Source organism: Hipposideros armiger, unplaced genomic scaffold, assembly GCF_001890085.2.
Source record: "Hipposideros armiger isolate ML-2016 unplaced genomic scaffold, ASM189008v1 scaffold_54, whole genome shotgun sequence".
NCBI classification, from domain to species: domain Eukaryota; kingdom Metazoa; phylum Chordata; class Mammalia; order Chiroptera; family Hipposideridae; genus Hipposideros; species Hipposideros armiger.
This window is the reverse complement of record NW_017731404.1, coordinates 4,914,413-4,939,157: the sequence shown is the minus strand read 5'-3', so window position 1 is coordinate 4,939,157 and position 24,745 is coordinate 4,914,413. Positions and strand designations below refer to the sequence as shown.

Below are 24,745 nucleotides of genomic sequence, written 5' to 3'. Positions count from 1 at the left end.
AAAACCATGAAACTTTTAGAATTAAAAAAATAATAAAACAAGGAGAAAATATTCAGGATCCAACGCTAAACAAAGAGTTCTGAGACTTGACACCAAAAAGAACGATCCATAAAAGTAAAAATTCAAACACCAGACCAAATCAAAATTAAAACTTTTGTTCTGCAAAAGAACCCTGTTAAGAGAATGAAAAGATAAGCTATGGAATAGAAGAAAACGTTTGCGATCACATATCTAAACTATATAAATAAACTTCCAAACTCAACAGTTTTTAAAAAAATCCGGTTTAAAAAAATGGGTAAAATACATGGAGCTATTTCATAGAAAAAGACATAGAGATGGCAAATAAGTGCATGGGAATATATCCAATATCATAAGCCATTAGGAAATGCAAATTAAAATCACAGTGAGCTATCACCACACAGGTAGCCTTGTGTCCAACTAAAAATCAGCTATCCATAACCAAGGAAGAAGTATTAGCAAGAGATCAGCACCGATCACACAGTACCAGCCACCCACATGATAGGAAGTCACTACGGTCAGCATGAGCAGCACATCCGTGCAGAAGGGGTCCAGGAAATGGACTAACTCGGGGTAAGTCGGGGAGAATCACAGGGAAGGTGAAGGAAGACACAGCAGAGATTTTGAGGGATCAATAAACGTCTGCCACATGGATCAGAGAAGGAAGGGTACCCACGCGGGGAGAGCATGTGCAAACCTGGTGATGGACTGGTCAAGGGAGGGGCTAAAGAAGACGGAGCGGCACGGATAACACCTTGGCTGCTGACTTGAACGAGAGAATAGATACTGGTGCCATACACTGCGACAGAGAATCCCAGAATGGAACCAAGCTGGGTAGGAAAGATAGTGAATTCAGTCTCGAACATGTTTTGGGAGCCTTGGCACACTGGTGCATACCTATATACCTCCTTATTAGTACAAGTACTTAGATCAGAAAAATGTGGTCTGGGTACTACCGTTCACGCCTTCTACCCACTCTACCTCTGCCTTAGAAATAGAAGCGTGGAGCATTTACCATTTGGGGAAAGCATCTGAGTAATAAGCTATAATTTAATTTATGGGGCTGTGAAGAGTCATGTCCTCATTGGCATAAGTGAGGGCAACTTCCGGAACAGGGCCTGGTAGACAGTTTCTTGCATAAGGAGAGGATGACTTCAAAGTACTGAAACTACAGAAAAAAGAGACTATGACGTATTTTAAGATTTTGAAAAGACATATTGTCGACAGCCACATCAGAAGAGGAAATGTTTCAGAAGGAGAAACTACATAAAAAAAGAGTGAGTCACTGGGAAAAGTTATGACACAGGCACACACACACAGAAGCGATAAGTGGGCAGAAATGCCAGAGAAATCATTTTTAGGACATTAGCTCACTATGAAGAACCTGGAATCCTATTTTTGCAGAAACCAAGAACAAGGTCTGTGACTGATCTCGGGAGATGCAAGGGTGACCTAGTCACTAAGGAAGGATAGAATGACAAAACAAATAAGCCTAAAGGGGCTTGGCAGAATGACAAGAATAATAATGGCAACCATTCCTTGCAGTTAGAGAGTCTTCCGTTTTTCAAATACATTCACATTTATTCATACGAGACACACGTTGACCCTATGATTTCAGTGAAATAGGAATGGTTAATCCATCCTAGTTGCTCACTGTTGAAATAACAATGGGGCAAGTGCACATTTCATAAACAAGGTAACACACAAAAGCAGCATATACAAAACTGTGTTCCTTAGAATTAAATCTAGTTGTCCACGGAATACATAATTAAAAAAAAAAAATGATGGCTCTGTGGCCCAGTCAGTTTTGGAAATGCTGAATTAAAATTACTCAGGTTTCTGAACTGTAGGACTCCTCCAGGCTGTGATGAGCTACAGCGGGCTAGGAATCTCAAGAATGAGGATGAAAAGGTTGCAGTTCCCAAACTTCCTTGACCACAGAACCCTGGTCCTCCCAGAGCTCTCCTTTCCCACGCTCTCTAGCGCACATTTTAGGAAACACTATGTTAGAGAACTTGTTGGAACCGTCTTTTTGATCCAAGGTGAAATGAATCCTATGGACTCAGCACTGTGTGATGATGGCAGGAGAAGCTGCACTGGGACTTGCCTTGGAGGTCACCTTTACCCAGAAGTTAAGCCATTCGCAGGACACATACAGTGACAACGCCAGGGCTAGAAAGCAGGTTTCCCAACTTCCGATCCAGCGTACATACTTCCGCCCCACCATTTGCCTTGGTCTCAAACAACTAGAAAATCTTTCCACTTAGATTTCCTCCCAATTGTTACTCATTACCAAGAAAGTAAAACTATGCGTAGAAATGCCCAACCCCTTCTGGTAAGTGTGAGCAACTTTGATTTCCTGAATGAAAACAGTGAACTTGAGTTTGACAAGAAGGTGAGGAACTCTACGTGAGGCCACTGGAGTCTTAATATTGTTGCAGTTAATGTTAATCAAATTCACAGCCGCTTCTGACAGCTGTGGGTCCTTGAGGAGCACTTCCTGAAAAATGAATTGTTCTGTATGTGCATTATTCATATATTTATTTTCCAATTTTTGTCTGAGAGCACCTTTAGCTACACATGCAGTGAGGAAAGCACCAAGTTTTAAAATTCTCCAGCCAATGTCTTGTTTTAAAACTTCTAAAAAGAATTAGCTATGCAAAATTGGCTTTTTTTTTTAAACCCTTTTAAAATGAAATGAAACAGCACAGTGTTCTCATAAATGGTACAGACTCCCCACAGGCGAGATACGTGTGCTTGTGTGCCATCATCTCTGTATTGACCAAAGAGCAGAACGGACAGGCCCTCATTTCTTTTGGAAATTGATTTATAGCTGAATACACTCTGAAATCTGGCCACGATGTGCTACCTACAACCTCGGTTATTTTATTATCAAGATTCATAAATTAAACAGCATTTAGATAAAAAATGCATATCTCTGAGTGAGTCTTGCTTTTTATATGCACCCCGGAGGTTAATACTAAATGCATCAGCTCTAGAAGAGGAAGGGGGTGAATCAGTTACAGGAGCTCATCAAGGGCTTGGAGGCTTAACGTTGACAATTCTTCCACTCTAATGCTTTGAGCTTTAGTTAATGATTATTAGAGATGAAAGAGAATGTGGCTCAGCCACGTTCCCTAAAGATTTGCATATTAAATTCCAAAGCCAGCAGGTAGCAATCTAGAAGAGGGCAAGTTTGTCCTCAATGTCCCCTCACTTGTTTCACTTCCAAGGGGGAAGCTTTTCAGTCCACTTTGGTTTTTACATTTGAGTCTAATCCTCATAAAACTTCCAGTCCTGGATTTCTCTGCCCCCAACATCCTCCACTGCCTCCAAATCAAAATTCCTTTTCCTGGCTTCAGATGTCTCAAGGACATGTTTCTTCTGGTAAGCTAAATAAAAGTATGACACGTAGACATCTATATGTATTCCTTGTCTTCTGTTGATAATATCCATTGCTTTTCAACCGATAGTGTAAAAAGTGCCTACTATGTGTTAGGCACTGCTAACGAATAGTGAACCATGCCTCCCCCTGAAAAAAAATCTCTGCCCTTGTGGACCTTATTTTATGGTGTTTGTGTGGCCAAGACAATAAGAAACAACCAAATAAATATATATGCAGAGATAAACACTAAAGAGAAAAACAAAGGGAGTTGGGGGGAGAGGAGTGTCAAAGATTCAATTTTAAATAGTGGGGTCAAGAAATGGCCTTAGGGGAGGAATCTAAGACCTGAGCTATGTGGATATTTAGAGGGAGAGCATTCCAAGGAAAGGGAAAAACAGTTCAAAGGTAGGAATGTGCTTGACATGCTCAGGGGGAAATGAGACCAGGGTACCTGCAGCAGAGTCGGGTGGGGTGGGGGAAACTGAGTGGATGGGATTAAACAGGCCACAGGGAGTCCGATCATGGGCATGTGTAGGCCAGTACGAGGACTCGGCTGAGGGTTTTGAGGCGGAGTATCACAGTATGATATAGGTGTTTTGAATAGGTTCTAGAGGGCCGAGAAGTAGGTAGCCCAGTGCCCTGGACCACAGCGAAGCAACAGAAGTTGTGCGATGTGTTGAGAGTCTCTGTGCGTACTGAACACAGAGCCAAACCATTTTCTCATGAACTGGGTTTGGGGAGTTTCTAGAAAGTATTTGCTTGTCCTCTTTCTTCTCGTAGGTATGTAAAGGTCTGTAAGCAAAGCATGGCCTATTTGTTTTTCTACATTCAGAAAGGCAGGTATTGTGAAGAATCAGGTATTTCTGGATGTATCTGGAACTCTACCAAAACGAGGAAGGACAGACTGACACACACAAGGACCAGACAGAACCAGACTCTGATGGTGTCTTACTCCGTTCAGCTGCTAAAACAAATTACCATGGTGATGTATTGTCTAAACCAAGGTGTCAACATAGAGCCTTAATAAGATGTTGTAAAGTCACCACTTTTGGAAAATTGGCACAAAAGGGAAGATGAATGACTTTCTCTCACCTGGTCAAATTTCTGTGCTCATGGACCTAGTGGTTTCGCATAAAATTTTAAATGGCAAGTAGCCCCAGCCCTTGTAAATTCTCACCAAACGAGGATAAGAATCTTCAATATGGAAAACCAAAACAATTAAAATGTTCTGTCATAAAAATAAGCATGGTTCCTCCATAGCCAAAAGAGTAGTATTTTCACACTAGGAGAATAGCTAGAGCCTTGGGGGAAAAGAAGCGTTAACCATGTGCTTTTACACATTTTCATGAAAAGAGAAAATACATGGGCTGCCCATTCCCAAAAACCAAGAAAAACACATTGCCATGTTGAGGGAAAGACGGGCCTAATTTGTGAATCCCATTAGTAAGTATACCTCGTATTTACCTTAACTTTCCACTCCTAAATCATATATTTTCACACACAATTACTATTTTTTAGTGAGGAAATCTCACTACTACTAAGGAAACTGAAAGTCTGAATTGCATTTAGTTACAAAACTTAAAGGCATAAACTAATAGGTGGCACTTCCTCCTCCTCCATCAATCACCAGTTTTCCAGCTTCTTCCCGGCTCTCCCCAGCCTCCCCTGTCCTCTCCCCGTATTCCAGGCTCTGATGAGGGTCTATTCTGCACCAGCCACAGTGCTAGACACAGGAGATCCAATTCTTACCCTCAAGGAGCTTTGAGGTTGGAAGTGGTGTCTATTATGCAAACTAAAATTTACAAAACAACGTGGTAAGTTCTACACTAGAGACTGGAAACCAGAAGAGTAACTTTATATTAGTCAATTATTTTAAACAATTGGCAAGCAGATATTATTTTAGAGACGTTTGGTCCTCGGAAAAAGTATTGTTCATACCTGTGTTAACTAATCTACATGAGTTTTCAGACTTAACCAACTTGAGTCACCTACTGTGAATAAATTTCTGGAAAGCAACAGCAATCGAGTCTTACCTTGTGATAACACCTAAAATACGCAGCACGTTCATCGGAAAATTTCTCCAGTCTCTTCGGACCTTTGCTTGAGGCTTTCTTGAATACTAACCAGCATCGTTGATAAATCTGGAAGGATATACAAAGACTGCACTCAGCATCACTACCAACTCAGATATTATGTACTGACATTTGCATTTAAATGTTTTCTTTTTTATGACTTCACCTGTAAAATATTCGCAAGCCATCAATGTGATATTGCTTTGGGAAATAAAATTAAAAACAAAATTGCTTCCACAATGGGTGTATTATGTTGTTCAGACAATGACAGGAATCAAAAGAAAAAATAAGTATTTGAAGGCAAATTTCTTCATGTTTTGTTTACAAGATCAGGAGAAACATTTCAGAAAAACTCCCAGAGATAAAAATCTCAAATCAGTACAAAAAATATAGGCATACATGGCACATGCTCTGATTTCAAATGCAATTAAATATGGAAATCATTGATCTGGGATATTCTAAAGACTTCCTTGCTAGTTTGAGAGACAGTCTCGGTGTATCGTTTCTTAAATATCCAGAGGTATCAGTAAAACAATATAGTAATTAAAATCAATTCTGTTGGCTTTCATCTCTCACAGTCATTGAATTTATCAAGGGCTATAACATGGAGACAAAAGTAGAAAAGGAATTCAATGGAGAAAGGGTAGCCTTTTAAACAAATGATGCTGGAACTATTGAATGTCATTAGGGAAAAAACAAACACTTTAACCTAAAACACCCATCTTATACAAAAATTAAATCCAAATGGACTTAAATATAAAACAAAACTATAAAACTTTTTAGGGAAAAACAAAGGAGAAAATGTTTGGGATGATGATCTAAACAAAGAGTTCTTAGACTTCATAACAAAAGCACAATCCATAAAGGAGAAAACTTGCCAATTGTACCTCATCGAAACTTAAAACTTCTGCTATGTGAAAAACCGTGTTAAGAGGGTAAAAAGACAAGACAGAGACAGACTGGGAGAAAATATTTGCAAATGCACATATCTGACAAAGGATTAGTATCTAGAATATATAAAGATCTCTCAAATCTGAACAGTAAAAAACCCAACAATCCAATTACAAAATGGACAAAAAGAAAGGGACAGACATTTCACCAAAGAGGATATACAGATGACTGAGAAGCACATGAAAAGATGTTTAACAGCATTAGCCGTCAGGGAAACGTCAATTAAAACCACAATGAGCTACCACCACACACCTATTAGACTGGCTGAAATAAAATAATAATAATAATAATAATAACAACAACAACAATGCCATCAAACACTGACAGAGCTGCCGAGACATTGGGTCACTCATACATTGCTGGTGGACATGTAAAACGGCATAGCCACTCTGAAACACAGTTTGGCAGCTTCTTAAAAAAACTACATAAGCAACATATGACCAGCAGTTGCACTCTTAGGAACCAATCTCAGAAAAATGCAAACTTCCCCACCCACACACAAAAAACCTGTACATGAATGTTCACAGTAGCTTTATTTGTTATCAGTGCAAAACTGGAACCAACCCAAATATCCTTCAATGGCTGAGTGGTTAAACCAGCTGTATTACACCCATATCAGAAAATACTACTTTAGCTTTAAAAACCAATGAACTACAATACTGAAACAATTTGAATGCGTCTTCAGAGAGTTATGCTGAGTGGGGGAGGGGGGGTGGGGGAAGCCAAACCCAACAGAATTGTCCTGTGTCTTGACTGTGTAAATGTCAATTGGTTATAATATTGCACTGTAGTTTTGAAGCTGTTATCACCAAGGAAACTGGGTACAGGTTCAGGATCTTTGTGTGATATTTCTTTTTTAAAAAATTATTAGTAGTAGTTTCAGGTGTACAAAACAATGTAATAGACATTTACACCCCTCACAGAGTGATAACCTCCCTCCCCCAATTTACAACCCCTGTGATATCGTATGTAGCTGTTACAATTCCAATGACTCTATTCACTATGCTCTACTCCACATCCCGTGACTGTATAGATATTTGATTATAGGTGACATTCATTGTCATTCAGTTCAGCTTCAGGTGTACAGTGCAGTGGTGAAGCATCTACACCATCCATGCAGTGGTCTCCCTAATAAGACAAGTGCCTACCTGACAACCTGTGTGATATTTCTTACAACTGGAGGTGAATCTCTAATTATCTCAAAATAATTAAATAATTTAAACGTATCTCTATATTCAAATGGTAAAATGTAGAGATATTTAGCCAAGATCTTAAAATTACAGCCTACTCTAATAACAGTTATCTACACTCTTCACCAGTCCTACCTCTGCTGTCAGACCACAGCCTAATTAATCACTAGACCAAGTAACCGTAAGAAGTCAAGCTCCAAGAACCATAGCTAAGAGTTCAATCACAAAATCCTTTTCAGGATGGAGATCCAGTCGTGAAAATTAACATTCTCAGCACTGTGGACGGCAAAAAGAAGTCTTACCAACATCAAACGTGTCTGAATAACCGATGAGACAAACGGTTCCCTTAAAATTTCACCACCACCAGAGAGAGGACTGTAATTATAGTGGAAATGACTGTCACTCTGATCGTTCAAATAAAGATGTGGAAAATAGTGTTCTCACTGTCATTCTTTTGGTGGCAACCACTTTCTTTTGTACATGTCCCTGAAAATGTGTTAGAAATTGAGAAAGCTAAAGGTATGCAAGAAATATGCCCACTACTGAAAAAATAAATTATTTTCACTGAGTTAGATATTTTAACTATCCTAATTATGCCTCAACTTTCAAACCCAATCTTGGATGATAGCATTTCTAACTTTTTCAAAAATATTTTCATCTTCGTCTCATGTGAACCGGTATCTGCCTGGCTTATGTCCAAAAAAGCCTATTGACAAGTGGCCTCGGTGGCCATGTGTGATGCCACCGTGGATTTGAGCGGCACACTGAAGGTAAACCGTAAATCTACTCAGTAAACTCCCAATTTCAACTGCCATCAACTTTCTGTCCTAAGAACACTAGAAAAGACATGTGGTACTAAAGGATTAAAAACTTATCCTAAATATCTTAGTTTTGTTTAGAGAAAATGAAACAGGAAGACTCTGTGAACATGGTAACGTGTAGACCAGTCTAACTAGTCTCCATGAAAATCTCCTTTGGTGTGTATTTTGTTGTTGGTGGTGGTGGTGGTGACTTTATTATACCTCATTTCCAGCCTTAGACTGTCACCAACCCTTACATGACTTGCACTATTTTTTCACTGTCGTTTCTTTCTTTAAAACTTGATATCCTTAATAAGTGCTTAGCTCTGGTTTCAAATCCCTGACATTTTTACTAGCTTCTTTTCCTAACAAAGAATATCCTAGTAAGTTCACCAAGATTTCCAGTGCCAAGAAGCAGCTGAAACAATTAAGGATTTGCTTAGAGTTCCTAAACTTATTAGCAGCCCATCGCTGCTTTGAACAGCAGAGTCACACATGAGACTTCTGGAGGGCGTGCGGACAGTTCTGAAGATAACAGAAAGCAAATTTTGGTCACAAAATTCCTGTTGAGAGGAAATGATATACTGCCTCCTTGTAAGCTCAAGAAAAGAGGAAAGCTAAGTAAGCTGTGACCATTTTAGCTCTTCATGGTCTATTGCAAGAGTCAGCAAATGTTTTCTGTAGAGGGCCAGGTGGTAAATATTTTAGTCTTTGATGGCAAAGGTCTTTGTTGCAACTACTGAATTCTGCAGTTGTAGCAGGAAAGCAGCGATAGGATACATGTATCTAAGTGAATAGTGTGGCTCTCTTCCAATAAAACTTTATTTAAAACTCAGGCAGTGGGCCAGATGTGGCCACCATTTGCAAACCTCTGGTCTATGGTAGTTATTTCTCAACTGTTTAAACTCAGGTTACTTTTTGATGAACATAAAAATCTGTTTGACATGTCGTCCTCCTGGGAGAAAGAGGGGGGTGAGAATCCCCATATATTCCACATCTCCCCACAAGCCAAAATTTTACTTCCATAAAATTAAAGTGTAGACGTGATGCTTTTTCCGTCCCCTTCACCACACTCCTGGCCTCTCCATCCATTGCCGGGAATCAGTGCTCCCCAATAAATGCAGACTGTCCTGGAGAACACATTCACATGCTGGGTCCCCTCTCTGTCCTTGGGACAGAGTCAGCTTTTTATAGGTATCTTATTCTACAAGGTCAAGATGAACTTGGGGAAAACACACACACAAACGGAGATAAGGATTGTTTTCCATTTGCCAGCATCCCTTTTCTGGTATCACGTCGACTTTCTCTTCTTCTCTGAGCACTCTTCCCAACTCTAAAGATATATCCTCAGCCATATAGTGCTAAGTTAGCCGCACTTCTCACACCCTGACCTTATTTTCATCTGCTCTCCTAAACAAATCAAATATTCTTCTCATCCAGGTTGTTCGCATCAACACCCAGCACTAGCTACCCTCCGTGCACGGCAGAATGCTAAGCCTGCCATGTGCACTGTCTCAGTTAACCCTTCCACCGCCCTTTGATGCAGGCGTTATCATATTCCCCATTTTACAAGGAGGAAATAATGGGCTGTCGGAAAAGTCATGACATATTTTTCTATGTTTTTCACTGCAAAAATGCGTCATGACTTTTCCGACAACCCAAGAGCACGATACAGAGGCTACTCATCAGGTTTTATTCACGGACATGAAGCTAATAGAAATTAGCCAGGATTCCCACCTCGGTTTGCCTGATCCTGGCGAAGAAATTCTTAACCATCACCCTAGGATTTTCCCAGAAAAGTTGGACTCCAGAGGGTACACAAATATATGTGGAGGGTCGACCCATCTGTAAGAAATTTATTTTCACACTTAACGTCATCTAAAAAGAGACATTTAGTAGTAACTATAGGCTCTTTCATCTGGACCATAACTTTATAGCTTAGGTACGTCAGAGTGACATTTACATTTGTGATTTTAAGTTCGCTGGTACCAAGGGTTCACCTACAGTGACAGTTTTTAATGGAGCACTTTGAAACTGGGGTCTTGAGACCCTATCTAGTCTAGAACTCCATGGTATCCTAGCCGTCACAAGAAGTGTATGCTTTTCAAAGAATTCCACTCTGTCTCCTTAAGTGACAAAGTATTCAGTATCCTTCACAGAAGTTCAGAACCCCAAACGTGCTAAGTATGTCTAACTACATTGAAAGTATCTCATGCAACTTCTTAGTTTTCCTTGTCCTGCCTTGCGTCTCTTCAGCGTCTTGTTCTTAGTAGCTGTGGCTGCAGTAAACTAGAGCCCTGGCTGTCTCTGTGCTGACGGGGACAGTCCCCTCCCTGGGGCTGACCTGTCACTTCTCCAGGAACACCCAGCCATCCACTTCAGCTGCTGATGCCTGGCCAAAGGAACCAGCTGCCCTCCCAGAGTCTTGGGTTCCTCTATTGCTTTGAGACTAAGGAACCAACCACCACCATCCAAGTGGAATCCAGCAGCCACAGGAAATTGCCCTGAAAGATGCAATCTGACAGTAAAGGGGTGGAGACGCTAACCAAGGAGAAACAGGAGATAGGAATGGCCCCAGAAGGTAATTCCTCCTCCATCTGAATAATTTCTCCTTTCACAATTTCAGAATTTGATCTGGTTGATCTCTGAGACCAAGACGGTTATATTTTCTAGTTCTACGAATGACTCTGTCATTACCAAATTTCAGAAGGTGACAGATGAAGACTGTAACAGGAAGGTTTGGTGACATCCTTGAATCATATCTCACAGGCTGCTACCAACTCCACTTACCAAAATAACGAGCTGGTTCAGAATCACATATTTTGTGAAGGGAAAAAATCATTTTAATGAGTAAACAGCACAATTCCATGCCTATCATTTATATACTATACCTCTCATTTGCAAGGAAAGAAATGCTAATTTGGAGAAGGTTGCAAAGTGGGTAGCAAGGTACATTTTAAATTCATTGCAAAAAAAAAAAATACCAGGAAAAACGGGATAATGAATCATGAAATAAAAATTTTATAAAGAGGATTAAAAATACTTAAAAGCACCCACAGGCAATAAATTGGCTATGTCACTCTTTTGCTGATGGTGAAGTAAATTAGCACAACCTTTCTAGAGGTGAAATTATGCCTACCCAGTGACCCGGAAATATTAATTCTAGGAACATCCACACTCCCCTGAGGAAATAATTAAGGAAATATGCAAACATATGGGAATAGGGTTCTTCAACATGAAAACTGGCAATTCTTTAAATGTTTCAAGGGGCTGGTTTAATTAATAATGGCATATATGTAAACTGGAAATTGCCATCATTAAAAATAATATTTATATCATAGGAAATGCTATTAGTAAATTATTAAGTATAAAAAGTAGGCTATCCCTGCTTTTTAACCTGTTTCTACTCCAGCGAGATACTCATTCAATGGAGAGGGCTCAGTTGTTCATAGAAAAGGATTGTGAGCTATATTCCACCCGTCCCCACCTGTCTTCATTCTCTCTCTCTCTCTCCCTCTCTCTCTCTCTCTCTCTCCCTCTCTCTCTCTCTCTCTCTCTCTCTCACACACACACACACACACACACACACACACACACACACACACAGAGGAAAATCTGTGCTTTAATGGAAAGCTATGCATTCTCTAAGCACACACCCTTCCCAGGGTGATGGACCTCTGATTGCTAGGAGCTCTTCTCAACTCTAGAATGTAGATAACTCGTAAAAATGCAAAATGATTTTCTACCACAAAGATGCAAATTCTGTCCCTTTCAGTAGAGGTTCCATTGACCTCCCTCCCCCACCGTGGATGAAGCTAGTTCTGCCTCCCACGGTGCAGGATCAATAAACGTGTGCGCTCCTTAGACTTACCCTTTGATCTGGCTATAATGTTCTGCTTCGTTCTCTCCTGTAATTAATGAGTTAAGGAGACTCTTTAACGTGCGCATTCTACATCTTTACGACAGTCATGATTGTACCTGTTTTTGAAAATTATCTTTTAACACAATCCATCCATCCCTGAATCCTGTGTATTTCACCTTCTTGCTGAACCTAAAGCATTATTACTTCTTTGCTGGGGACCATCACCCGGATCTAAGCCACCATCTCCTGAGTTTCAGAGAGTTTTCCTGCTTTCATTCTTGCCACAGTTTGATCCATGTCCTACATCTGGGGTGATATTGAAAACACTAGCCTGACCACATCGATCCGCTGCTTAAAACATTTTTGTGGCTGCCTTTTTTTTTTTTTAACGTTTGGGTAAAGACCAAAGTCTTGACCAGACATTCCAGAACCTACAAGAACTAGCCTCTCCCTACCATCTTAGCCATCTTAGCCTTCTTTTGCAGCTTTCTTTTTTTTTTATTTATATAAATATAAAATTTTTTTATTTATATAAATATTTTATTTATATTAAATATAAGGATATTTACATATCCTTCACTTATAAATATACAAATAGGCATGTTTTAGTAATGATCAAACAAGGAGTATGTTCGTTTAAAAAATTCTCATGGAATCAATATGTGTCACAGACTGTTTTTATAAGGGTGACGGTATACTTTTAAGGATCTAGCAGTCAAGCATGGTTTACAGAATTATAGTTGGATTTACTTTAGTTTGTAGTCTATCATTTCTTCCCCTTCTTCTTTGTTTCTCTCCCTCACTGCCCGATTTAATTGCTCTGCTTCCCCGAGGCTACATGCATACCTCATTAATCTAGTTAATCAGCAGAACTTGCAAGAAACTGAGTCAGCCCTCCAGACACCAGCAACCAGGCTGCAATTCTGGACTGCTATTTTCAATCAGATGACATATGAGTCACCCCTCCAACCGGTCCGAGATAACCATCAGGAACAAACTGAACCCCAGGAGATGTTTTCGGGGGATGAGAAGCATGACTAACTCCCCCTTTCCTTTGTTCTGCGTCTTTTTGTGTGTCTATAAAACCTCTGACCGTTCTAGGAAGGAAAGATGGCCTTTGGACAGGACGCTGCCATCCTCCTGGAATGCCTGCATTCTGAACAAACCTGCTTTTCTTCCCACCAGCCTTGTCTCTCAATTATTGGTTTATGAGTGATGAGCAGCCAGACCTTAACCTGGTAACATTCTTGCTACTGTGGAGGCTTAAAAAAACATACACTTCCTCCCACCTTCTCAGTTCTTCTAGCTGGGCTAATAATCAAATTAATATATAGAGAGAGAGCAATAGGAGAAAATCAAATTTTAATATGTGCGCACAGGGAATTCACATAAGCATGGAAATTCCAATACAGGGAGGTAAAATTGGGTATATATGTCACTTTGGACCAAGGAAAATGGGGAGCAGGCAGTGATGGAATTTCAAGGGAAGTAGGCCACACATAGGTCGTTGAGGGAAAGCAGGCCAGACGTGGCAGGGAAATTCTTGCTTCTTTGGGACACGGGTTGGGGGGCAGGTGAACTGGCTACCAGGTCCCTGCTTGGTGCCTTCCGATCTACACCACTTAATTCATATTAGACTAAGATGCATAAGCTAAAATTTCTTTCCTGGAACAGGTCTTTCCATCTGAATCTCTTGGACAGGAAAGGGGGGAGGGTCAAAAGTTCTTTCTGAGTCTTTTGTTTCTTAATAACCAGTTAAAATCCATGTCCCAAAGGGCAGCGTCAGGGTTTCGGTCTTCACTACACATGAGAAAGAAACGCTTCCCTTATCAGTACACTGTCGGGAGAACCGACACTGAAAGAGGAAGCTATGTATCCTTTTCCTTTCTCTCCAATTCCTCTCTGCTCTCCATACCTACCTACAAAGAACTGCCTAAAGAGGCCACACGCAGTAATAATTATTTAGTAAGTTACTATTTTTAACTAACCTAATAGAAAAAACAGCTACTTCAGAGACATTTAACTACTGGATGAGCATAAAAATATGGGAGCTGATATCACTCATTAATTCATTCAACAAATATTTACTGGGCGCCTACCATGTACAAGGAACTGTTTAGGTCCTGGGGCCACAGCTATCAACAAAAATGGGGACAATCCACTGCCTTTCCTGGGCTTACAATCGATAAGTTAATAGATATATATGCGTGTGTGTGCGCGTGTGTGTGTGTGTGTGTGTGTGTGTGTGTGTCTTCTAGTGCACAGATAATATGTCATATGGTGTTAAGTACCATGGAGGAAAATAAACCAAGGAAAGTGGATAGAAATTGCTAGTGGTGGGTATTTTGATTTTAAGCAGGGTAATCAGGGAAGTTCTCCCAGAGAAGGTGATATCTGAAAGGGACAAATAGATAAGGGGGTAAATCGAGTGATCAAATGGGGAAGAGGGCTATAGGTAAAAAAAAAAAAACCGACAAATGAGCCTTGAGACAGAAACACGCCTGGCACGCGGAAGGAAGAACAAGGGAGGCCAGCAGAAGTCCAGAGAACGCAGAGATGGCGGTGAGAGGGGCTCGGATTCAGCAGGCCTTCCGGGCCTTCCTGTAAAGACTTTGGCTTTTCCTCTGAATGAGATGGGAAGTGAGATGAAGAGTTTTGAATGGAAGTAATATAATCCAAGTTATGTGAAGGAGACTGCCAGGAGCTAAAGGCAGAAGCAGGCAAGCTAGTCAGGAGGCTGCTGCAATAAAACCACGTGGGGCGTGCTGCCTGGATGGAAGTGGGGGAACGGGATGAGAAGGTCAGAATCTGCATATATTTTGAAAGTAGAACCAACAAGCTGCACGGATGGGATGGGATGTAGCGAAGAGAGCAAAGTGAGAGTCAAGGACGATTCCAAGATGTTTTCCATGCAAGCAAGTGGAAGGATGGAGTTTCCGTTAGCGGAGCAAGCCGGGGGGAGGGGCAGGGTTTGCAGGGAAAATGTGCAATTTGAGCATGGCTATAAGTATGTCATGCCTACTAAGCATCTAAATTTATGTAAACATTATATTATTAAGCATAATGAATATGCAGTTATGCACATAGTGTATATAGGAGCCTATAGGTAGAAGATTTTATTGTGCTCTTAAAATGAATGACTAATACTATCTTCCCTATAGGGTTGCTGTAAGGCTTGAATGAGTTCATACATTTCGAGTATGTGTATGGCTTGGGGAGCGTTCCGTAGTGATTAGCAGCTCATACCATGCAACGAGGTGGCAATCTGCATGCAAACAAGGACAACACATGTTTTGGTCCCTTCATGTACTCATTCATTTTGCAAATATTTACTAAGCACCTACTACAGGCTGGGTCCTGTCCCAAGCACTGGAGACACAAGAGCGTAACAAAGCGAAGCCCATAGACTCACTTTCCAGTGTGCAGAGACAGGAAAGTAACTCTCCCAGCCCCTGGCGCAGTGCTGGACATGTGGAGATAATGATTACAGCCTACATGTGCAGAATCTTGGTCGTATGCACTCCATTAGCCTTTGGTGCAGTTAAAAAGAAATGATCTCATTGTGGCTTCCACAAGGACTTCCAAAGAGGTCGCTGAGTGATCACCAAACCCAAACCACCAAGACTCAGCTCCAATTGCATACGCTGGCCCTGTATAATCTGACCCCTGCCTGCCTGTCAGGCCTCATCTCCTACGCTTCCTGCCTCGCTCATGACACACCAGCCTCCAAAATGTTATATCCCTCTCTGGTGAGGGATGAAAGAATGTGCCAGAACCGTCTTCCCCTTTCTGTTCACAGGGCTGCCTCCATTTCATTCTTCAGGTCTTAGGTGAAACTCCTCTGTCAATTAGCGACTGTTGTATAACAAACCACCCCAGAGCTTAGAAGCTTAACACAACAAGCATTTTTCGCTTCTCGTGAATATGACAGTTGATGAGGCGGTTCTGCTGATCCAACCTGGCTTCATTAATCATGGCAGGGCTCATTCACACGTGAGCAATTAAGGTCACAGTTGTCTTGAGTTGGCCTGGGGTGACTCAGCTCTGCCCCACATCTCAGAGCCACCAGCAGGTTAGCTGGGGCTTATCCGCATGCAGCAAGCCGGAGTCAAAGAGAGAGCACACAGAAAAGCCACTGCGACCTGCGGGGACCAGCAGTGCCTGTGGGTGAAGGTGGTAGTTCAGTCTCCTTGTGTCCTCTGCACTGATGCCGCAGCAGGGTGGTCTCCTTGTCCCTGGGCGCTGGTGAAAATCCTGACTCTCCACTAGGCCTCCTCTGACAGCTCCCCAGCTGGGCACAGGATGGGCACCTCATCACAGCTGGGCGAGAGTCTCCTCTAGACTGACAGGGGTGGAAGTCCTGGATCCCTGCTTAGCCTCCACAGACACCACCATGTTGGGTGGACCACTGTGTTACAGCTGAAAGGGACCAGAATACACCAGCCCAAACTACGCTACTTTGGCACAAGGATTATTTTGAGCTGAAGGCAACAGAAAAACAGCAGCCGCAGGAAGCGCTTCCCTCCCCGTTTCTGCCTAAAAGCCAGTCATCAGTTTCCCTTTAAAGGTGACACCGACTTATGTTTGTAAAGGTGTTTCTTTCTCTTATACCAGGAAGACCAGAGATGGCACCAAGATGAGTCTGTGTAACAAACCGTACCAAACAACCTTCGCTATAATACATTCCCTGGTCACCTGCGCATGATTTACTGCCCTGAGGGGCTCACATCCCCTTTGCTTTGTCTAGTCCCTCTCCACATTTTCCACCCTTTGCTAAAACAGTGTCTATGACCCCGAACCTAAGCACGCTTTGGATTTTCACTTCTTTTCCTTGAAGTCCCCACAAATATAAAAGTATCGATGAAACCTGCACCCCGTTTCTCCTGTTAATCTGGGTCTTGTTGGTTTAATTCACAATGCCAAAGGGCAGCACCTAAAAGGGTAGAGAGTATATTCCTGACTACAGAGACCCTCCAGGGCGGAGGTCCATGCCCCTCACGCACTCACCAGAGACTCTCAAAGGTGGAAGTCCCAGGCCCCTCCCACAGCCATCACCAGATGGGTGGGGGTGGAGACACAGTCCACTCTTGTGGTGTTTGGCTGAGGGAAAGCAGTCATTTTCTGAAAGTTTTCTGTATTGCTAGGCTGCCTCATTTCCTGGTTTCTTGGCTAGAAAAAAAAAGGGGGTTTTGCTGGGGGTTTTTTTGGTACCCCTTGGCATTTCTCAATTGCTGGCTTCTTTAGCTCTAAGTCTGAGATACATGCGGCCAAAAGGAAAAGTCAGGGAACTCAATGCTGTGTTGCTACTCCAATCCTAGGGTCCCAAGACAGTGTGGTATCTCTCGGCCTGTCAGAGTCTTAGGTTGGGTTTTGTAGATGCCTGGCCCTATATAATTTATATATAATGTCTCTAGGGTTTTTAGCTGCATTTCATAGGAGGGGTAGGGGAAGATGTGGCTACTCACATGTCCCAGGATCAGACATCTGTAAACGCTTTTCTAAGCCTCTGCTTGTGTCAAGTTTGCTAATATTCATCTCACATGGTCAAGCCCAGAGTTGGGCGGATACAGTTTCTGAGTAAAGGTCGCGGAAGGAATTGAGGCCATTCATGCACTCACGATCTACCATGATGTCACCTCAGAGACACCGTCCCACCTACCAAATCTAAAGTACCTCCAACTCATACACACTAACTTAAAATCAATATCTGAAATTACCTTGCTTATTGGTTTTCTGCATATTTGTTTTCCCTCCCTCGCTAGAAGGTAAAAAAAAAAATCACATTTTATCTTAATTGCCTTGAATCCTCAGGCCTAGGAGGGCATTATGGTCTCACGTCTTTATTTTTAAATGACAGTGAATAAATGAATGAGCAAATATATAAATGGGGAAAAGTCACACGCAGTATTCATGAGATTTTCAGAATTTCATAAATTTGCCCTTGAATATCAAGGTGCCTCAGAGTGGTTCTGATATTTCCAAACAAGCCTTAACATCTTTACACAAGATTAAAAAAAAAAAGCCAAAGATATATAGATTGCAAACATTCAAATTAGATGGAGGGGCATCCTTTTAAATGAAACTGTACAATCACATTTTTTCTTAAAAGGTGCATTCTACAAGACGCTATTTTCTATACCAGGGAGAAAGGCTCCTCCAGTGGCTATTTGTCACGTCATTGTTTTCAAACATCAAAGGGTTTCATTCTAAAGCCACAGAACCTCAAGATGACTATATGTCCCTATAGACTAAAATAAATATAAGCCTATAATTAGAAACAGGCTCTAACCAAATTAGAAAGACATCTATCTGCCATGGCAAAAAAAGAAAATCCCAAATTAGAGCGTTTTCATCAAAAATGCCTATTCTGAAGTTGAGTCATTGGTAGGATTTCCGAAGGAAACATTGCATCAAGCTCAGTCTCCCCCACTTCACGCAAATGGGGGCAGCACTGAGCAAAAGTCATTCTGCGAGAGGGTTCGGTACAGGAAAGGAGAGTGTCCCTCTCAAAGAAGAGAAATGAATCCCATGGCTGAAAAAGCACGCTTTAAAAAGAAAAACACACACACAAGGAACAGATGTTGCCAGAAAAGGGCAGAAGGGTGAAGCTAAACAGCCGTGTTGTAAAAAAATCCTAAGCCAAGAATTCAAGAGAAGAAAACCTTCGTGGCCACGGAGGAAACAGTTGCATATTTTCACGGGCAATTTACAACAAAGAAACGTATTTTCAAAAACTCTTCTTGTCATACAGAGATGTGAAATTGACAGCACCTGCAAGCGTGGTTGGCTGTTTTTCTGGGGGGTGGGGGGAGGGGAGTGTTTTTGTTTAGTTTTCTTGAAGGATGAGCAGAATTACATTTTACAACATCTCATCATCACTGTCGTCATCCTCACCAACCTCCACTGAATGCTGACTATGTGAAGGACCTAGACTGAGTATTTCACAAGCATTTTCTCATTTAAATGGCGCTCGGACCTATTAATGTCCCTGTTATACAGATGAAAAAACAAAGGCTCAGAGACTTCAGCAATGTGAGCATAGACACACTAATATATTAGCTAATGTACTGTGGAGTCAACACTTGGAATCAGGTCTGTCTGCCTCCCAGACTGTAATTTCTACCTTGCATTCAAAAACCCAATGTTTGGACAAAAGCAAATCTTTGGGACTGTGTGTGTTTGTGTGTGTGTGTGTGTGTGTGTGTGTGTGATTGGTGGTCCAGCCATATCGAGCATTTCCCTTTTGAATTCACTCTTCAGGAATTGAATTTATTCCTGACAATAAAATGACAGTCTGCCAAGTCATTACTAGCAGAATAGTCCAAAATGAGATGATTATCAAAAAAGAGGTTATATAATACAGTTCCTATCCATAGCTGTTGCTGTTTCAAACAGCATTTGGGGAATATATTTTCTCTAAAATTACAAAATAAACCCAAAACTATAATTTTCATCTTTTAATTTTGACAGTTCTTGAGAAAAAAGTACTAATGTATCTTGTGAAATAAATCAAATAACAAAACAATGATCAAAAAAAATAAAAAATATTGTTTGTTATATCACAAATCAAATATTAAAAGAGGTACAGCCCAAGCTCTAAAAATGGGAAGCCTGGGATAAAATCAAGGTTAATATGTTGAGCAAATCACTTACCCTTTGGAGCCTCAGTGTTCCCAGTCTGTGAAACGGGAATAACAGTATTTCCCACAGAGGTTTGGGTGGAAGGTGCCCAGCAGTTAGTAAGTGCTCAATAAACGCTAATAATTATTTTATTCTTTATATATTCTTTTCCTGGCTGCATGTTTTATTATTACTACTACTACTATTATTATTATTATTATTATTAATTTAATTATAACAGGTTAGGAAAAAAGTCTGAACCCCAGATTATTAAAATGCTGTGAAATGGCCTTTTGCTATGTCATCCAGATTATAAAAACAGTCAACTTGTGAGTGACAGAGGACTGTAGATAACGAACACTGGTCAGATCAACAGTGCTGACCTGGGGGGTAACTTTGCTCCCCAGGGCACATTTGACAATGTCTGAAAATAATATCTACTTGCCACAACCGGGGAGGTGCTATTAGTGTCCAGTGGGTAGAGGCCAGGGATGCAGCTAAACACCCTACAATGCACAGGACAGGCCCCTGTGCATTATCTGGCCCAAAATGTCTATATTGTCAAATTTAAGAAAATGAAGACATTAGATAAAGAAAAGTCTTCTCAAAATTAAAACCTTTACCCCAGATTTAAAAGGACTACTTGATCAAAGTCAGGTCTGTTTAATGAGATAATGTACACCCAAAGTGTTTGAAAATGCAGTGCAACCCAGCATTTGTCATGTTGGAAGCCAAATATCAAGATGACTGGACAGGCCTGTTAATGTGACAGAAGGCTTTAGGGTCTGGTAGACACAGGTCCCTGTCCCAACTAGCTGAGACACGCCCCGTCATTCCAGGACAAAACTTCAAAGAATTTTCAAAGTCAGGTGACAGCAATTAGTTCTGGGCAGGGAGGTCCTGACAAAGCCTGAGGAAATGCCATTCAGACTGCAGGGCTCAGAGCCTCCTGGATTTGTGCCCCAAACTGAGCCTGGCTTGAAAAATGATTGCCAACCCAGAAATGGAAAACAAGAGAAAAAGGGCCTGGCAAGGGCTGCTCAGCAGGAAAAGAAACATAACCAAAGCCGTGATCAGCAGCAGGCCCTGCACACACAGTCACCAGTCTGCATGTGACGTAGAAGTTTTCTGCCAAGCTAGGCACATGCCCACCTGTCACCTTCCATGCCACCGTGAAGTGATGGAAGTGTCCTAAACTCAGGTTGTGGTGATGGTTATACAACCCTGTGAACAGGCTAAAACCCACGCAATTGTTTGCTTTCAGAAGGGCAAATTTTATGGTATCTGAGTTATATCTCCAACAAAGCTGTCATAAAGAATGATTGGGGGCAGCTGGTTAGCTCAGGTGGTTAGAGCGCAGTGCTCATAACAACAAGGTTGCTGGTTCAATTCCCACATGGGCCACTGAGCTGCACCCTCCACAACTAGATTGAAGCAACTACTTGACTTGGAGCTGATGGTTCCTGGAAAAACACACTATTCCTCAATGAAAATAAACATAAAAATAAAACACCCTTACAGACTTGTAAGAGGGGGTAAAACGTAAAATAATTATTGGATGCCTAACACATCATGTGCTTACAACAAAAACATCCATCTTATATTTGTTGAGCATTTACTAATGGCCAATCGCTAGGCTGGTGTTCTCTTCTTTACGTCATATAACAGTTCCATGATATGGGAGAACTATTATCATTACCACTTTAGAGGTGAGAGACTGAGGTTTAGAATACTAAAAGTAGAATGAAAGAGCCATTCAGATTCAAGAACCCACATTCGTGTCCACTAGCCTCTACCACCTCACTAAAACACTCCATCTCTTTTAATCTTATCATTATGTCTCCAGACCTGAACACCCCAAAGCCTTCTGCATGTAGCCCTTAGGAGGCTACCTGGCAGCTGAGAATTAGCACATGTCCTTAGCATTCTATCAATATCTCTGCAGAGAATTTGAATATAGATAAGAAAACCATGAAATCCACACCGTGTGAGCACTCTGCTGTCTGACTGTTCAGGGCCCAGCATTGGGTCACGAGCAAGGACCCATTCAAAGATGCAAAGATGCTGTGACATTAAAAAATTGCTCCAGCAAGACAGAGAACTATCATTTCTATGATGCTGCTGATCATAGACTGGTGAGTTACCATGTCTCCCCTTTTATTTTTATTTCTTCTTTAACATCTGCATTCCTTAATTGTTTTAGGTACAACAATGCTCGTTTAAAACAATCAACCTGGACGTGTATAAAGAAGAAAATGGAAGTCTTCCTGCTTCTCATCTCCAGTCCTAGCCCCAGAGGTTACCACTTAGAGCAATTCCAACAAGTTGCCTCCCAATCGCCAGCCTCTTCTTATTCGATACTAACAAAATCGGAGCTGGTTGCCACCTGAGAGATGGTATCTTCTAGGCTTCTAGGTGAAGCCATGTGACTAAATACTAGGCAAGGAGATAGAGAAAGCAGTTCTGTGAGAGCTTTCCAGGAAACCTTAAAAAAGGGAAATGGACAAAATGACTTGGCCCTCCTGATCTTCCTCCGTTTTCTGGCCTGTAGAGACATGATGCACGGCGCTCCAGCAGCCATGTTGGACCATGAGGTAACGTTTAGGTGGAATCCATGTTCTAGAATGCTGGAGCGGACTCAGGGAGGAAATCTGGCCTTTCTGATAAGTATAGAATACCGTACTAACTTTGACTTCTTTTCCATGAAAGAAAATGAAACTTCTACCTTAGTGAGCCACTATGGTTCTGAGTCTTCAGTTATATGCAGCCAAACCTAAATCAAACAGTGAGATCATTCTATCTTTCTATTTATATGTAAACACGTATGCATTTTTTTAATAAAGAGAATCACACCAAGTATAATGCTGCACAACTTTCTCCTTTACTTTCCCACTTGAAAACAAATCAAAGGCACCTTTCCACTTCAATAGGCATAGACCTGACTCTTTCTTTTTAATGGATGCGTAGCTTTCCATTGGAGAGATGTAACATCTATGTCTCTCAAAGCCTCAACTTGTTCTCCTCTATCTCTTTGCTACTTCGTTAAATTCTCTTTTAAATGCTCTCTCTTTCGGGTGGGGTGGGGAGGAGGGAGAGAATCTATTTTATACTGGGTTCTTCGTTTCCATGGTACTGAGTTTTATTTTGTTCTTAGGGAAGCAACTTTGTTTCCCAGCTTCCATTCTGGGGAACTACCAAAAAGCCCTTTGGGTTTAGCACCCCCGTTAGCGAGTACTGAAGCCTACAGCATCTAATACCACCAACGTGAGAGGTCTGCTCTTGGAATTGAAGTTAGCTGTGGATGCCATGACAACATACGGTTCTGTGAAAGAAGCAAGCTAAGGACTGTTTTCTTGGGAACGACTAGGGAATTGCAAGTATAAAGAAGCTTCATGAAATTCTAAGCCCAGGGATGCACATTTAAAATGTATCCACACACTTGTCAAATCACAAAACAGATATTAATTGTTGGAGACTTTTAAAGCCACGATTCCCAGAGAGAAGGCAAATTGTGAACCACAGATCCTAAAGTTTGCCATTGCAAGGGTATAGGTAAAACACACCTCATAGGTCATTCGAAGACTAAATCCATGCTTTCAGGCATGTTGCTCAAGCTTTCAACTTTGGAGATAAATAGTAATGAAAGAAATTCTCTACAGTGCCCTTTCTGCTGAAAGTACAATTATTTCAGCATCCTTATCAGACCTCTACAAAAACCTCAACTATTTTGAATCACTTCTCAGTAAAACAAAAGACCAGGCAAGCTGAACCTTAATAAATATTGCCTACGGTAAATAAAATCCTATTATTTCACAGACATTACTTTTTGTGGTAAGCAATTGATCTTAAAACATCTCTAGTTCTAAATAAAAAATTACACTCGCCTTTTACATTGGTGCTCAGAAAAAACAACAACAAAGAAATAGGCTGCTTTCTGATAAGCATCCTACTGTTTTCTCAGAGGGTTCAGCCATGTATACAAAGAGTGATCTATTATTGGAAGATGGAACTCGTCCAGGTAGTTCTAAATAAACACCGTTTAATTTAATTACGTGGCCCTAGGAGGCATCCAGCAATTGGACATCTTTTTTGTGTCAAGTTTTTTGGTTGTGGTTTTGTTTTTTTAACCAAGCGTACTTGGTTTCTGCCAAATAACTTGCTTGGTTGGTGTATACTCAAACCAGGAGTCTGCAGCAAGAAAGTTCGAATTCTAAGGAGGTGATCTTTGTTTCTAACATTCTTAATACCTGAGTTGTCAGCCTCTACATTTCCTCTCACTTTCCAGGCATCCCTGGCAGCAGTGGATCAAAGGGAACAAATACATCTCTTCCCTGAATATTCACCAGTTAGAACTCCATGAATCCTGGCGCCAGACTGTGTGTGTACCAGCTTTGGGGCCTCACCCTTCACAATGCAGAGAGAGGACACCCCTCAGACCGAAAGTTGTTCGTTAAACAGCCTGTCTGTATCCGACATTATCAAGAGAAGGAGGAGAAAACTGTCAGGCTGGCAATTCTGAAATCTGACCTCATCAAACCTAAAAGAGAGATGTGTGGGAAATGGTTGAACAATTCCTGGTTTGCTTTTACGCAGGCTTCTCGGCTAGAGATCAGAGAATACTGAACTTTCACTGGGAAAAGCAGCCAAAGTTAGAGTAAAACTTAGTGAGTGAAAGTGGTTAGAGGAAACAGTTCAGCCTGTGGCTGGGAATTGCCATGAAAAAAAAAAAAATCACACTCATGTGCACACATTTAAAATTAAAAAAAAAAATGATGTGTTTCTTAGTGTTTGGCCCCAAATCTGCAGGCAAATCTTCAAAACAAATTGAGTCACCAAGTGGGAAGACC

At 41.2% G+C, this 24,745-nt stretch overlaps 1 protein-coding gene across 1 annotated transcript in view; it reads right to left on the bottom strand.

Moving 5' to 3' along the window:
- Positions 1–24,745, bottom strand: part of DOK5 (docking protein 5) — a 104,098-nt gene that overhangs the window by 29,979 nt on the left and 49,374 nt on the right. The window contains exon 2 of the mRNA XM_019640926.1: positions 5,437–5,544. Coding sequence (XP_019496471.1) covers positions 5,437–5,544 — 108 coding nt within the window. The remainder of the gene's footprint in view (positions 1–5,436; positions 5,545–24,745) is intronic.